Raw genomic sequence first — 13828 nt, forward strand, 5'->3', positions numbered from 1 at the left:
GATAAACAAACAAACAAACAAACAAGAATGGATTAAAAAATAAAAAATAACTAACAACCTAAATAAAACCTGAAGGAGAATCTGATCTGGGTGACCTGGGTGTTAGCTGGGAGGGCAGAGTCTGGAGCTGGGCCACCTGATGGAGGGGAGGGAGGGTCAGAGAGAAGAGGGTCAAAGGGACAGGCTAGGTGGTGCAGGGGATGGGAATATCAGGTGGCTTGGAGTTGAGGCAGGGGGTAGCAAGGTCCCTTTCTTCTCAGCGCCAGAGGAATGGGCACCAAACACACAGTCCCTGGGGCAGGTGAAGCATAGGATGGAGCCCTGGGCTTCCAGAAAGCCAGGGGGTGAAGGTGGGGGAGAATATGAAGTGCCTGGGGAATGAATTTTGGAATGAAACTTACATCTCAAAGGGAAGTGAGGGCTGGGCAGGGCTGGGGAGCTAAGGAGGAAAGCACCTAGACGGAGGATAGAGGAGCCTAGGTCCCCCTTTTCTGGAAGGGCCTTGGTCGGGGGGGGGGGTGATCACTTTTCTGAGTCCAGGCCCATCATGTTCTTGAGGGCGTTCTTGAGGCTGGTTCTGCTGGGGGACTTGACAGCAGGCCGGAGCTCCGAGCTCTGCTCATCCTTTCGTAGCTCCATCTCTATGACCACCATCTGAGAGCCTTTGGAAACCTCCGCCCCTGACCCCTTACCCCCCGCCCGGCCCGCTAACCGCTATTTCTTATCCTTGCGAGACTCCCCCAACCCTTTAGTCTTCTTCTCACTGGCAGCTTTGGTGCTTCTGCTGTGGTCCAGCATGGCATACAGCACTGGCGTCTGCGGGGAGGAGTGCACGCATCAGTTACCGGTCTGGTGGGGCTTGACTGTTCCCATCCTGCCCCTGACTGCTGCCCGGAGGCACCCCAAGTCCCGCTAACCTGCCGGCCGCGCTTCGACGAGTCCTTCACAGACTTGTGCAATTTCCCCTTCTCCATGGCACTGCAGGGAAAGGGGGTGCTATGGATTTGGCCCTGTTGGAGCCCCTCACGGAGGGGTCAAGGCTTCCTTTTCCCTTTGGCCCTCCCACCCATTGGGTTAGTCTCCGCCCAGACGGGGAGTAGTGGGTTGGGGAAGGGGAGTCGGCTCCGCCCCTTACCTGAGTCTCCTCTGCAGGGCCGCCTGCCTGCGTAGCCAGCAGTACCGAATCAGGTAGAAAAGCAGCAGCAGCAATAGAACACCCCCCAAAACACCCCCGATCACGGCTCCCAGCACCACCCCGTACCTAGTAGGCACTAAAAGGGGAAGGAAAAGAAGTGGGGGAATGAGCAGGGACAAGTATCTTTGGTTCCTAGCCCCACACCTATTCCCTACTGTTTGGGTTGTAAGACATCCCAACCAAGGATGCCTTCTGCCCACTCTCCCAGAGCCTGAGGGGCATTAGCCCCGGCATTTTGCCCCTTCCCCCAGCCTCTCAGGGAGGCCCGATCCCCTCTCTGAACTCCCTCCCATACCCACATCCCACCTCCTCTCACACCTTTTTCAAAGACATAGAGCGTGACCTGAGAGGTCTTGCCCACTATGTCTGGTGGGTTTTTGACGTCACAGGTGAAAGTGCCGTTGTCACTATAGTCCAGGTTGTGTATGACAATGGAGCCATCCTTCCAGAGAGGGTCCCCTACCCACTGAATGCGCTCTTTGAAGGTCCCCACCTCATCGATGTAGGGTTGTCCCTTGGCATAGTGGAAGATCTATGAGGAATGAGGGGAAGCATGTATTTCTAGCTTCAAGGTGAGGGATTCTGGGCTGGTGAGGGTAATGCTGGGAAGAGGTTCAGCCCTAGTCAGTGTGACAAAGATTGCCACTTACCTTGCCAACGATGGGGTTATGGCTCCTAAAGGATTTCCCCTTCCTTAGCCCAAGTTCTCTTTTCTGTGGTTCTTTGAAGCACCCTTTCTGTTATGCAATCTCAGGATTCCCCCCAGGCACTCACCGAGATGGCATCGCGGCCTCCTTCTGGCTGGTAGCGCCAGGTGAAGGAGATGTCATCTGAGACCCACTCACTGGACCAGAAGGAGCAGTGCAGGGTCACCCGGGAGCCCACAGCACCGTGGACCTCCTTGTCCGTGTAAACCACAATGGCCTGGGCTGGGGAGAGCACTGCAAACATAGAGGGGGAATCAGATGCACATGTGGGCCCAAAAAGAGATATAGAGGAAGTGAGATCAATAGGAAGTCAAGCCTGAGTCAGAGGCCATAGAAAAGACTGGGACAGAAATGACGAATTCTGAGGTCCAGGTCTGTCTCGCCTAATTGAATAGATGAGTGGAAATGCTGTGTTGGTTCAAGCTCTTCAGCATGTTCATAGAGGAAATGAAATCAGCAGTACCAGAATTCTCCTGAGGACTTCCAGAAGTTGAATTCTGTCTCCAAGTCTAACTTTCCCTTTGGGTCAGTATCTAATTCTTAAGCTATCCCTTAGATGCAGGCTTTACAATTTTTAAAACTTATTATAAATTATACAGGTAACACATAGTGCATTCTTCTTGTAACTATTCAAGCAATAGAGATAAAGAGAGATAAAGTCTCTCTTGACCAATTCCTTTCCTGTAGTCCCCTCCCAGATATTACCAATGTTATCAGTTTAATGTGTAACCATTTTCTATGTGTCAGACTCAATATAAACTCAAGATACACATATACTTATAAGAAATAGCTTCTTTCTCTGGGCTTTCTTTTCTTTCTTTCTTTTTTTTTTAACATACATTGCATTATAGTCTACTTTTTTTTTTGCTTAAGAACATATGTATAAAAAGAATATATGTATCTGTTGGGAGTGTTCCACTTGGATGCGTACAGATCAATATTATTTTTAACAGCTACATAGTATTTCACAGTACAACAAACTCAAATGTCTTGCAGAAAAATTGAAGATAACTAGAGAATGTAAGTCTTCTTCCCTGACCCAGCTGTTTTCATTGCTGAATCCCTGACTGCCATACAGCTGTTCTTGATTGGGGGGGAGGTCACGGAGGGAAGGACCTCATATCCCTCTCAGGGGAAGCTTGATTCAGAGCAGGACCCCCAAGCCCAAAGCTCAGATGACTCTGCATTTGAGCCCCTTGTGGTTCTGGTTTGACCCTCCTCACCCTCCTCTTGGCCATTTCGGCCCAGTGCCACTCCCAAGGCTCACCCACACAAGGCCATTCCAGGGAGATTATGTGTGTGGGCTGGCCCTGGCTGGGGGCAACTGTAGACCCTTTTGTTCTATGGGAGGGGGAGGAAGCAACCAAATAAATAGAGACCCATTGTCTGACCACTGACCAATGTCGGGGGCTCATGCCTCCCCTCCCCTCACTGCCCCCCACACCCCTGCCCGTGGTCCATAGTCCCAAATCTCCCACCTCAGCATGCAATACCAGTGACTCACCTCCTGGGACTCAGCCTTTGAGCCTTCTTGGGTATCCCAAATGTAACAAGGAAGGTTATTCATTGGATCTAACTTCTATTCCTCCTGTTCAAATATCAACCACTGCCCTTCAGCTCTGTTCAGTGGTGCTATGAGTGGGACAGAACTCTCTCTCCGTCTTATACTCCAAGATCCCCTCTCCCCATTTCCCTCACCACGCCCTTCTCCAACTCCCTATCCTTAACATTTTCTCAGGATACCTCTGAATAGTCCAGTACAGTCCAGAAGAGTCTAGCTTCTAGGTTTAGGACTCAAGGAGCTGACAGCAGAGAATCTCAGACATTCTAACCAGCCCTTCCTCCCCTCCCCCCATTTGCCCTACTTCTCACCCACTGCACTAGGCTTCAGGGCAGTTTGGAGAAGGGAACAATCCATTCAGATAACTCTGCTTTGAACTTCTCTTCCTCACCCAACATCTTCCGTGGGGCAAGGAAGGGGGTGGTCAACTTATGTGGAAGATAGCTTTAGATGAGACAAGACCCTAGAATCTCATAGAACCTCCCTTCTACTCTGTTCACCCACATAATGGACAACAGATCCACAGAGAGAAACTGAGGCACCAAGAGACAAAGGATCAGAGGAGTTGGGACCACAAACCTTGGGCTCCTTCCTTAGATCACATTCCCTGACTTTTCTCTTCAGGGAAACTAAGGTTAAGGTACCTTCTGCACGACTAGGGAATGAGTAGGGACCAGAAACCAGATGTCTGAACATGTTCCTTACCCAGCTCTAACATTGCTTCCTACTAGGTCTTCACCACCGCTTTGGGGGCATGTTACTGGTTTCCAACCCGGGTGCAGTCAGGTCCACCTCAGGGAAGCTCTCTACACTCTTTTCCCTTTTCCCTTCACAGAACACCTTTACCGTTACAGCCTCCCTCCAAACTATATATATATATTTTCTCTGCATAGAATATCACCTTCCTGCTCTTGCTCACTCTTTCTTTGATTGCAGTGAGGAGCACAGCGAAGGCTGGGGGAAGGTTGCTGAGAGACAACCTGAGCCCCGGGGCCCCCAGACTGGGGTGGCTCAACTTACCCAAAGAGGAGAAGAGTAGCGCAGCCAGGACAGGACTGGGGTTGGAAGAGGGAGCCCCAGGAGCCATAGCTGGGGCAGGGCTAGGGCCCGGAGCGTCTGCGGGGTTGGGAGAGTGGGGGACAAGGAACTGAGCGGGGGTTCCTGGAACCTGCTTAAAATCCCCCAGGGCCCCAGTATGAGGGGGCTGTCCTGAGCCAGTAGCCAATTGCAGCCTGGCATGTGCAGTTGAGAGGTGGTGAGGAGGGGGGCAGAACGCAGGGAGCAGAAGGGGCATTGTGTCCTCTGGGTGGAGGGGTGGGGGGGACACATACCACCCCATACACTGAGGGCTTTGTGTCTGCTGGCCTCCCCCTGCCCCAGGCTGGAATGTCGGGGTGGGGGGTGAGGGAGAGGGACAGAAAAAGGGACACAAACACATTTCTCTGAGGGACAGATGGGCGGAGGAACCTGAATCCTAAGGCTATGAAAAGGGATTCCTCCCTAGCCTCCATGCCTGAGAGTGGCTCCCCTAGAGCTCTAGGAGTTAGAGGCAGGTTTCCCCCAGAGAACTTTCAAAACAGGATATCCCTGTTATCTTCACTACTATGGGCTGCATTACAGGCTTCTTGAGATGACCAAGTCCTTTGGGTGTCTTTTTTTTTTTTTTTCCTATCTCTCTGCATCTTGGGTGATTCTTTCCAGATAAAAAACTTTCTTCCGTGGGAAAATACCCAGGGAAGAATACCTTGATCTTTCCCTTTTTTTCAGGAAGTCCTTCACTGCCTCATGCTGCAGTTTAAGTCCATTTCAGTTAAGAGCAAGGCAAGAAAATTATATTGAGTGCCAGCCAGCTACATATATGAGTATGTGAATATGTGGGTATGTGAGTAATAGAAAGAGGAATAAAAATTAAGATCCTCCTTCAAGGAGTTCAAATTTTAGTTTGGGGAGGCAGAGGGGAGAATCAGAGGACAAACCCATTAACAATGAAATATAATAAACCATGATGCTTGGTATAGCAGACTGAGGAACAAAGTGCTGAGAGTATAAGTGAGGGCCCATAGAGCTACATTAGGAAAATTAAGTTATGTAACAGAGATTAAACACAAAAATATCAATAACTTTCATTTAATAAATGAAGTTCAGAGGAAGGGGGAGTCATGTCTAGAAGGCAATATTAGATGTGGACCAACCTTTAAGGATGCATGCCATTTTGAAAAGGAGAAATTGGCAGTGAGGGTATCTAGGCATATAGAACAACAAAAGCAAAGACAAAGAGATAAGAAAGTGTGTGTGTGTGTGTGTGTGTGTGTGTGTGTGTGTGTGTGTGTGTGTGTGATGGGTAGGTTTGTGAAGTTTTGGGAATATTCAGGGCATATCTGGTGTCCTCCATTTTTACTCGATTTGGGGCATCTTGAGCAAGCATGAGAGGAAAGGAGTCTGTACAGGAAAGTTGAAGCCAGTTTGTGGAGGGCCTTAAATGACAGACTAAAGGGGGTGGATTTAATTTTGTACATCATAAGAATTTTGCTGATGGTTTTGGGATGGTATTTGGGGTTAGGAATGGGAGTGTCTACATGGTCAGAGCTGAGTTTTAAGACAAATACGTTAGTGAAACATTTGAAGAACTAAGTGAAAGAGGCATTCATTGGATTTTTTAATGTGAAGCTTCCAAGAGCCAAAGCAAGATCAATGACTGGAAGATCAATAGCAGAAAACTGTATTTTAACGTAACAACTGCCTAATGACTAAATTGTTTACTAAATGAAACTTGTTTTTTGAGGTACCCATTATCGAATGTGTTAGAACACACTTTTGAAAATCAGCTGTCAGCAGCACTACAGAGGAGATTCCTGCACTGGAGAGAAAATCGTGTTGGAGAGCCTGTAAGGTCCCTTCCAGTCCAGAAGTTTATTAAAGTGCTTTCTTTGCCAGCACTATAGAAATGCAAAATAGTATATTCATTTGATGCAGAAATAAATGAATCTGTGCTATTTAAGTCCTGAAAGGAAAAGTACATAAGTGCTAAATATAAATAAGATCTGAATATTAATGTAACGAATATGTTTTTATTGCTGAACAGGAGTTGCTCTGGGCTGTCTGCTTCACTTCTCCTCACCCTTCCTCCTCAAAAGAGGCTCAAGAACTTTTGCGCTTTTCCGTTCCTTTCCACTTGCTTGTTTTCTCCCTTATGTTATAAGTGCTCTGGAAGTGATTGCTGTGCTTGGGTTCCTCAAAACTGTTTTTGTGTATATAAATCAAAGCGAGTTCTCCCCCACCCCCACCCCAGGTTCTTCTGGCAGTGGGTGTCACCCACATAGCCCTGAAACAAGGAACAAGGGAGCGTTGTCTTTGGTTAGTGGGCATCTAGCTCATGCAGCAGCTCAAGCCCAGGAATTGTGAGACATAAAGCTAATCGAGGTGGTTAGAGGACGCTCCGCATCCTCGGAAATGGTGCTCTGAGAGGTTCTCTCCCCCACGGATCTCAACTAGTGCACTGTCTCTGTATTGGTGAAGACGGTCACATAAGAATGGGAAGGAGCCCAAAGTATCTTTACAAAAAAAATTTTTTTAATTGAAGTATAGTTGATTTACGAAGTTGTGTTAATTTCTGGTATACAGCAAAGTGATTCAGTCATATATATATTCTTTTTCATATTCTTTTCCATTATGGTTTATTACAGGATATTGAATAAGTTTCCCGTGCCATACAGTAAGACCTTGTTGGTTCCTATTTTATACATAGTAGTTTGTATCTGCTAATCCCAAACTCCTAATTTATCCCTCCTCCTTTCCCCTTTGGTATCTATGTTTGTTTGTTTTCTATGTCTGTTTCTGTTCTGTAAATAAATTCAGTTGTACCATATTTTAGAGTCCACATATATGTGATATCATGTTATTTGTCTTTTTCTTTCTGACTTTAGTATGATAATCTTTTGGTTCATCCATGTTGCTGCAAGCCGAAAGTATCTTTTCCCCTGCATGTCTCAGTCACCCTATAATACTTTTTAGTCCCACCTGGGAGGAGGAAGGCGTGAAACTAGACTGAGAAGTCCTCAGTGAAGAATCTGGGTAAGTCCTCTGCTTTGTGGTGCTAAACAAAAATGAGTGTGTTTTTAGAGGTGCTACCTGTGAAGCACCTCTAAAAACAAAAAGGTAAAACGTAGACTGCAGAATTTGAGCCAGCGGCAGCTCTGCGGAAAACTTGTCACTTTTTACAAGTCCGCTGAGAGAGGCGGGGTCGGAGACTAACTGCGCACAGGAGACCTGCGAAGAGTCGGAACTAGGGCTGAGCCGGGGAAGCTCCCAATCCTCTGAAAGAGCTGGTGTCGTCACATGACAGAAGCCCCTCCCCTCCCCTCGCCCAGAGGTGGCGGGGCCGTCGGCGTCACTTCCGTCCAGGCCGGAACCCAAGATGGCTGCGCTCTGTCTGAGGTGACTTTAGTGGGGGGTGGGAGTCGGTGCCGGCGGCTCTCGGGAGAGCTGCACTGGCCCTTCACGTCTTGCTAACAGCTGTTTACCTCGTGCCTCGGCAGGGAAAGGACCTGTGGGTGGAGGCCATGCGCTTTGGAAACCTAGAGACCCTTCCCCTCCCCTAGCGTCTCCTGTGCACCCTGTAGAGCTTCGGGGTCCCTGGCCGATTATCTTTTCCTTACTCCTTGCGGATGGGTCGCGGGGCTCTCGCCGCTTCTGCTTTCCCACTTTTTTTTTTTTTTTTTTTTTTTTTTTTGCGGTACGCGGGCCTCTCACTGTTGTGGCCTCTCCCGTTGCGGAGCACAGGCTCCGGGCGCAGGCTCAGCGGCCATGGCTCACAGGCCCAGCCGCTCCGCGGCATGTGGGATCTTCCCGGACCGGGGCACGAATCTGTGTTCCCCTGCATCGGCAGGCGGACTCAACCACTGCGCCACCAGGGAAGCCCAGCTTTCCCACTTTTAAAATAGTTTTTCCCCACTTCTAAAATAGTTCTTCCCCAGATTGCTCTCGGGGCTGCAGCGAGAGCCGAGCTCCAAGAAAATAAGTAGGTCTAACTTCTCTTATTTAAGGCTTGGGCCTCGAGGAGAAGGATCTTGGTGTACTTTACCTTTGCGTTTTACTCCTGCAAACACCAGCTGCTGGCAATGAGTGGGCACTGTCCCAGTTCCTAACGGGCCCCTGGCAGAGTGCAGGAGGCCTAGACCCCTATCGGGGTGACGATTAGCAATAGCGCCCATAGTGGTTGCTCTGCTGCCCCAGAGCAGCCAGGAACTTCAATTTGTTTATTTTTTTACTTGGTGGGTGAGGGGAATAGATGCCCCAGTTTTTCTCTGTAGTGTCAACTCCTTGTCCAGAGAAATACCCTAGATTGTCTTCCATTCTGAACTGTCCATTGTCGACAAGGCCTCGTTCTCTGCTCAGAGCCTTTCTAGCCATAGCGATTTTAGACACTCTTGGTACAAATCCCAGCACAGTTTCGTGCCAGCACTATTTTTGGAAACTATTTGTTATGGAAAGTTAGTTTTAATGCAGTTGAGATTTAATTCCTGATTTCCCCAAATGTCTTTTCATTTCTCTTTCCACTTCAGTCACCCAGTGTAAAAATAGACGGACTTTATTTAGTTTTTCTCTGTGTCAAAATGATTCCTCTTGGAGCTGAGATCAGGAATGGTTTATCTTAATCCTTCTTTTTTTCTCCCTGACTCTTATTTACAATTGTGTCTTTTTTCTAAAACGTGTCAGGGCCAGTCTTTCCAGATTGCATCCTTTATTACAAGTAGTTTGACCATAATTGAATGCTTTTGAATTCTTTGATACATCATATTTTAGAAGATGTCACAGGCTTTTTGGTGGAATTAACGTTTAGCTTGTAATGATCATATTGGGTCTAAACAGTTCATTTTAGGAGTTTCATGATTAGCGCTTAGAAACCAAGGATCACTGTACACATTGAGTATGTCCTGTGTGTCATTTTGAGCTGTGTAGGACTGTCATCACTAGGATTCATTAGTGGTAGTACAAAACTCTTATGGAAAGGGCACCTTAAATTCTAGGAGCTAGTTTCTAGTTCTAGTAGTGTCACTAATTCCATTTATTTTGGACAAGTCAAGGTCATTGATTGCATGATTGTGGTTTCTTCATTTGTGAATGAAAATAGTGATAACTTGAACTCACTTAAGAGAAATACTGGCTAAACATTTTTATGCTTGGTTAACTAAAAATTATTAGTTATCACAGTATTGTATGTCATGGCTTTTGAGTAGTGCTCTATATTTTGTATACTCCCTAAAGTTCATGGACTAGCTAGGGAGGAATAACCAGCTAAGTAGCACAAACTCCATTGGCAGTCAGTCAGGGAATGACTTGCCAAAGCCAAGACCGAGACAGAGAACTAAGCTAAGAACAGCTAGCCTTCTATCTAGTAATGTTCATGCAACTTAAGCACAAAGCCCCCAAGTCATTAACCCTCCAAACGTTGCTCATCATATTAAATGCTACATGTGAAGCACCTCCAAAAACAAGGTTTAATTTATTTAAAGTCTAAATTCTTAAGACTGCCTTTTAAAATAAGCATACTAATTCACAAATCATTTTTTTGAGCCTCTTCTGACATATTATTATAGGTGCTATAGATGCAAAGTATTCCAGTTCTATTCTTAAGGGGCTCAAAGTTTAGCAAAGGAGATAAATGGATTAATTAATAAGCAACATAATGTTGATTTAGAGATATGAACAAGTGATGTGGGAGCATGACAGGTGCAGCAGGTAAGGCTAAAGGAGTGGTGAAGTTGCCATTTGGGAGTTGTTGGATCTTGAAGGATGAGTTTATCAGGCTGCGAGGGAGGTCCACTCAGAGAATAGCCTGAGCAAAGGCATGTGGCCAAAAGAAACTGCTCTGTCGGGGGGTAATGTAACATTCAGTGTGGTAGAAGTATAGAGGGCTGAAGCGAACTTGTGGGAGAATAGCTCTGGAGAATTGGATTAGGTCATGTTGAGAAGGGCCTTGTTTGACTGCAGTGTGAACCTTATAAGTAGTGGGGAACTGTTAAAGACTTTCAGGCAGATGATTGATGAAGTCAGCTTTATTTTTCAGTAATTTAACTCTGGTAATATTGAATGACAGGGAAGAGATTGGTGCTAGGAGATCAATTCAGGAGCTCCTGTTATAGTCCTAGTGAGAAATGAAGAGGATACAGACTAAAACAATGGACTGAAGTTTTCTAGATAGTATTGGTAGGATTGGGTGATGCCTTGCATATATATGGGGGGATGTAAGAGAAAAGAAATCAAGAATGACTTACATTGTATCTTTGGAGTCAGTTGGGTGCTCATACAATTAATCAGAAATTTTGTATATAAATGATTGCTGTTCATTGTGTCCTTCAAGGTTATGTAAACATTTTAATGTTGCTGTTACCTCAGACATTTATGAAACTAAATTTTGACATGCCATCAGATCAAGTTTAGAGGGCATACAAGAGAAACTCATTATAGTCACATCTTGTTTTGGACCAAAAATGGATCTTATTCAATTTGATCACATAGACTTGACTTTGAATAACTTTTGGTTTTTTCCAAAAGTGAAATCCATTTTCAGCAGATGAATATTTTTACACTGCAGAGTTTTAAAAAGAATGTGTTATGAATTCTAAAGACCTTTGGGAGACCAGTGAAATATTACTAAATTACATGTATGTGGTATATTGCAGTTTAGAGAGTGCTTTGCTATACATTTTCTCATGCAGTCCTCCCAACAACCAATAATGTAGGTATTATCAATCCTATTTTATAAATGAAAAAGCTGAAACTCAGTGACTCACTAAGTTATACAACTTATGCAGATCTAGACCTCCAGTCTGGCTTTTTTACTTTGTCCAGTGTTCTTTTTACATTACTGTTGTTGACTCAGTACAGAGAAGAGTTTCAAAAACAATTTGAGCCATGATTACATTTTGGGGGAGACATGTATAATGCATTTAGAAAGGGACAGGCACTAACTAGAAATCAGTTCTGGCTTGTTAATTAAAAATAAAATAAAGAAAGTACTATTACTTTCTAGCTATAACATATAAAGCACTCTTCCTGGGTGGAAAAAGAAATCTTTTCAGGGTTTCTGGTTTCACATGAAAGGCAAGGATAAATTAGATATCTACTCTTATATTTCAAATAAGGTTATGCAGTTGTGCAACTAGTTTCTGTTAGGGCCTTGTGGAAAGCTTACATTGGTATTTGTCTGGGAGACAATAGCACTAGACAGAGAGTGCTGTAGATTCCAACCCACATCTGCAAACTCTTGCTGGGTAGCTGAGTGACTGGATGTAGCCTGGTGTGAGGAATGCATGCCCTGCAACTTCAGAGTCACAATTACTTCAATTGATTTAAAGAGATTTGTTCCCACTTCTTTCTTTCTGGGAGCCTTGGGTACACAATGTCTGTATTCACCTCTTGCCTCCAAAGCTGGAAAGAGGGAAGAGCTGAAGGAAGTGTTGGTTGGATTATTTTTCCTTCAAATAGTGGGCCCTTCTAGTGTTCTAGTGTAGAGTGTAAGGTTCTTGAAATGTTTATGCATCTAATATCAATGGTATGAGGGACATCATGAGCTTTTTTAGAAGATCATTGGATCTTAATGTGATCTTGTATCCCCACAGTGCCTTGCACATAGTGTATATACAGTAAACTTCTGTAGAATCTCAATGTATTTGGTCCCAGAGCTTCACTCTGATAACTTTCTCAAATACCTTTGGAAAGATTCGATATAACGTGAGTTAAAGGGGTGTAGTGATCATGTGTTTTTCATAATACCATGTTAAATTAGTTAAAATCAGTTAAATTCTCTTTAGATAGAATGCCTGGGTACATTTTAGTCTCAGACTTGAAAAGCAGTTCCGGTATTGATATATACATTTCAAAAATAGCAACTTTTTAGTAGAAAACTTGTGTTACCTTCTTCAAGTACCTTTTCATGTGGATAGTAAAGAAATCTACATTCTCATATTTTTTGCACTATTATATGACAGCCTTTTTCACTTAAAGTTCATCCGGTTGTCTGGAACTTGTTGGTAGTTCCTAAAATGACAGCTTAATACTTAGGACCCTGCCTCCTCAAACCCCTTGTTCTTTAAACCTTTTAAATTCATCCATTTGCATCAGGGGTCTGCTTTGGCTAAGTTGTATAGTACTTGGTGTTGCCACTGGCTTATTCTGTACCCACCCCCCTTTTAAAATTTTATTTTATTTTTTATTTTATTTTTGGCCATGCCTCATGGCATGCAGGATCTTAGTTCCCTGACCAGGGATCGAACGCTTGCCCCCTGCAGTGCAAGCGAGGAGTGCTAACCACTGGACCACCAAGGAAGTCCCCCTCTCTTTTTTTTAAACCCGTCTTTTATTTTATTTATTTTTTTTTGTGGTACGCGGGCCTCTCGCTGTTGTGGCCTCTCCCGTTGCGGAGCACAGGCTCCGGACACGCAGGCTCAGCGGTCATGGCTCACGGGCCTAGCCGCTCCACGGCATGTGGGATCTTCCCGGACCAGGGCACAAACCCGTGTCCCCTGCATCGGCAGGCGGACTCTCAACCACTGCGCCACCAGGGAAGCCCTAAACCCCTGTCTTTTAAACATCACCTCCTTTAAGATCTAGCTTGAAAAAATTTGCTTTCTGTATTTCTTTGTTGAACATTACCAACTCTGATTATTCTTTTACCTTGTATTATTTGTGTTCAGCTAAAACCTTATTTTGCATTTGTGAGTAATATTTGTGATTATTCTCAAGTTATTTAAAGTTGTAGCTTTTCAACTAGAAAAAATCTCAAAGATCCTGATACTGTCATTGTTTTTATCTTATTCCTAGTTTTCCCCTCCACCCGGAGTCTAATACAGTACAAAAATAGAGAAGTTGATATACTGAAGTATGTCTCTAAATGTGTATTGACTGTTGGTTCTCTTATCTTTCAGACGTGTTGGCCATCATTGCCTCCGTGCCCACCTTAGTCCTCTGCTCTGTATCAGAAAGTAAGTTTCTAAATATGGAGATTATTATTATTTAACCTTTTTTTCATCAGGGAAAAGCAGTAGGTTGTTGACTGATATTTTGGGGATATGTACGAAAGCAGGTAATTGTAGATGGTTGGCTGAAAATTTAGTGATTGTGGTCCCTATTTTTCTCATCTGGTAATAGAAGAAGGAAGGATAAGAATATATCTGTATTTTTTCTTAATTTTCCTCACTTTAAGCTTTTCTGCTATATCTAACTTTATTGATTTGCATTTTGGGCAGCTCCCAGGCCTTAGTCTTTATATCTCTTTCTTTCTGCTATATTCATTTCTAGTCTACTGACTTCAACAATTGTCTCTTTGTGGTTCTTTTTTTTTTTTTTAACATTTAATTTTAGAAA

The 13828-nt window shown here is 44.6% G+C and overlaps 1 protein-coding gene across 1 annotated transcript; it reads right to left on the reverse strand.

Annotated features, from left to right (window-relative positions):
• Positions 1-522: 522 nt before the first annotated feature.
• Positions 523-4550, reverse strand: MPZ (myelin protein zero; the record flags this gene model as incomplete). The annotated part of the gene is given in 7 exon segments (XM_079697133.1): positions 523-714; positions 718-816; positions 918-978; positions 1136-1271; positions 1514-1727; positions 1970-2136; positions 4484-4550. Coding segments are annotated over 7 exon segments (936 nt in total).
• Between the last annotated feature and the right edge of the window lie 9278 nt (positions 4551-13828).

The sequence above is a fragment of the Hyperoodon ampullatus genome (genome assembly GCF_949752795.1).
Source record: "Hyperoodon ampullatus genome assembly, chromosome: 2".
NCBI lineage: Eukaryota > Metazoa > Chordata > Mammalia > Artiodactyla > Ziphiidae > Hyperoodon > Hyperoodon ampullatus.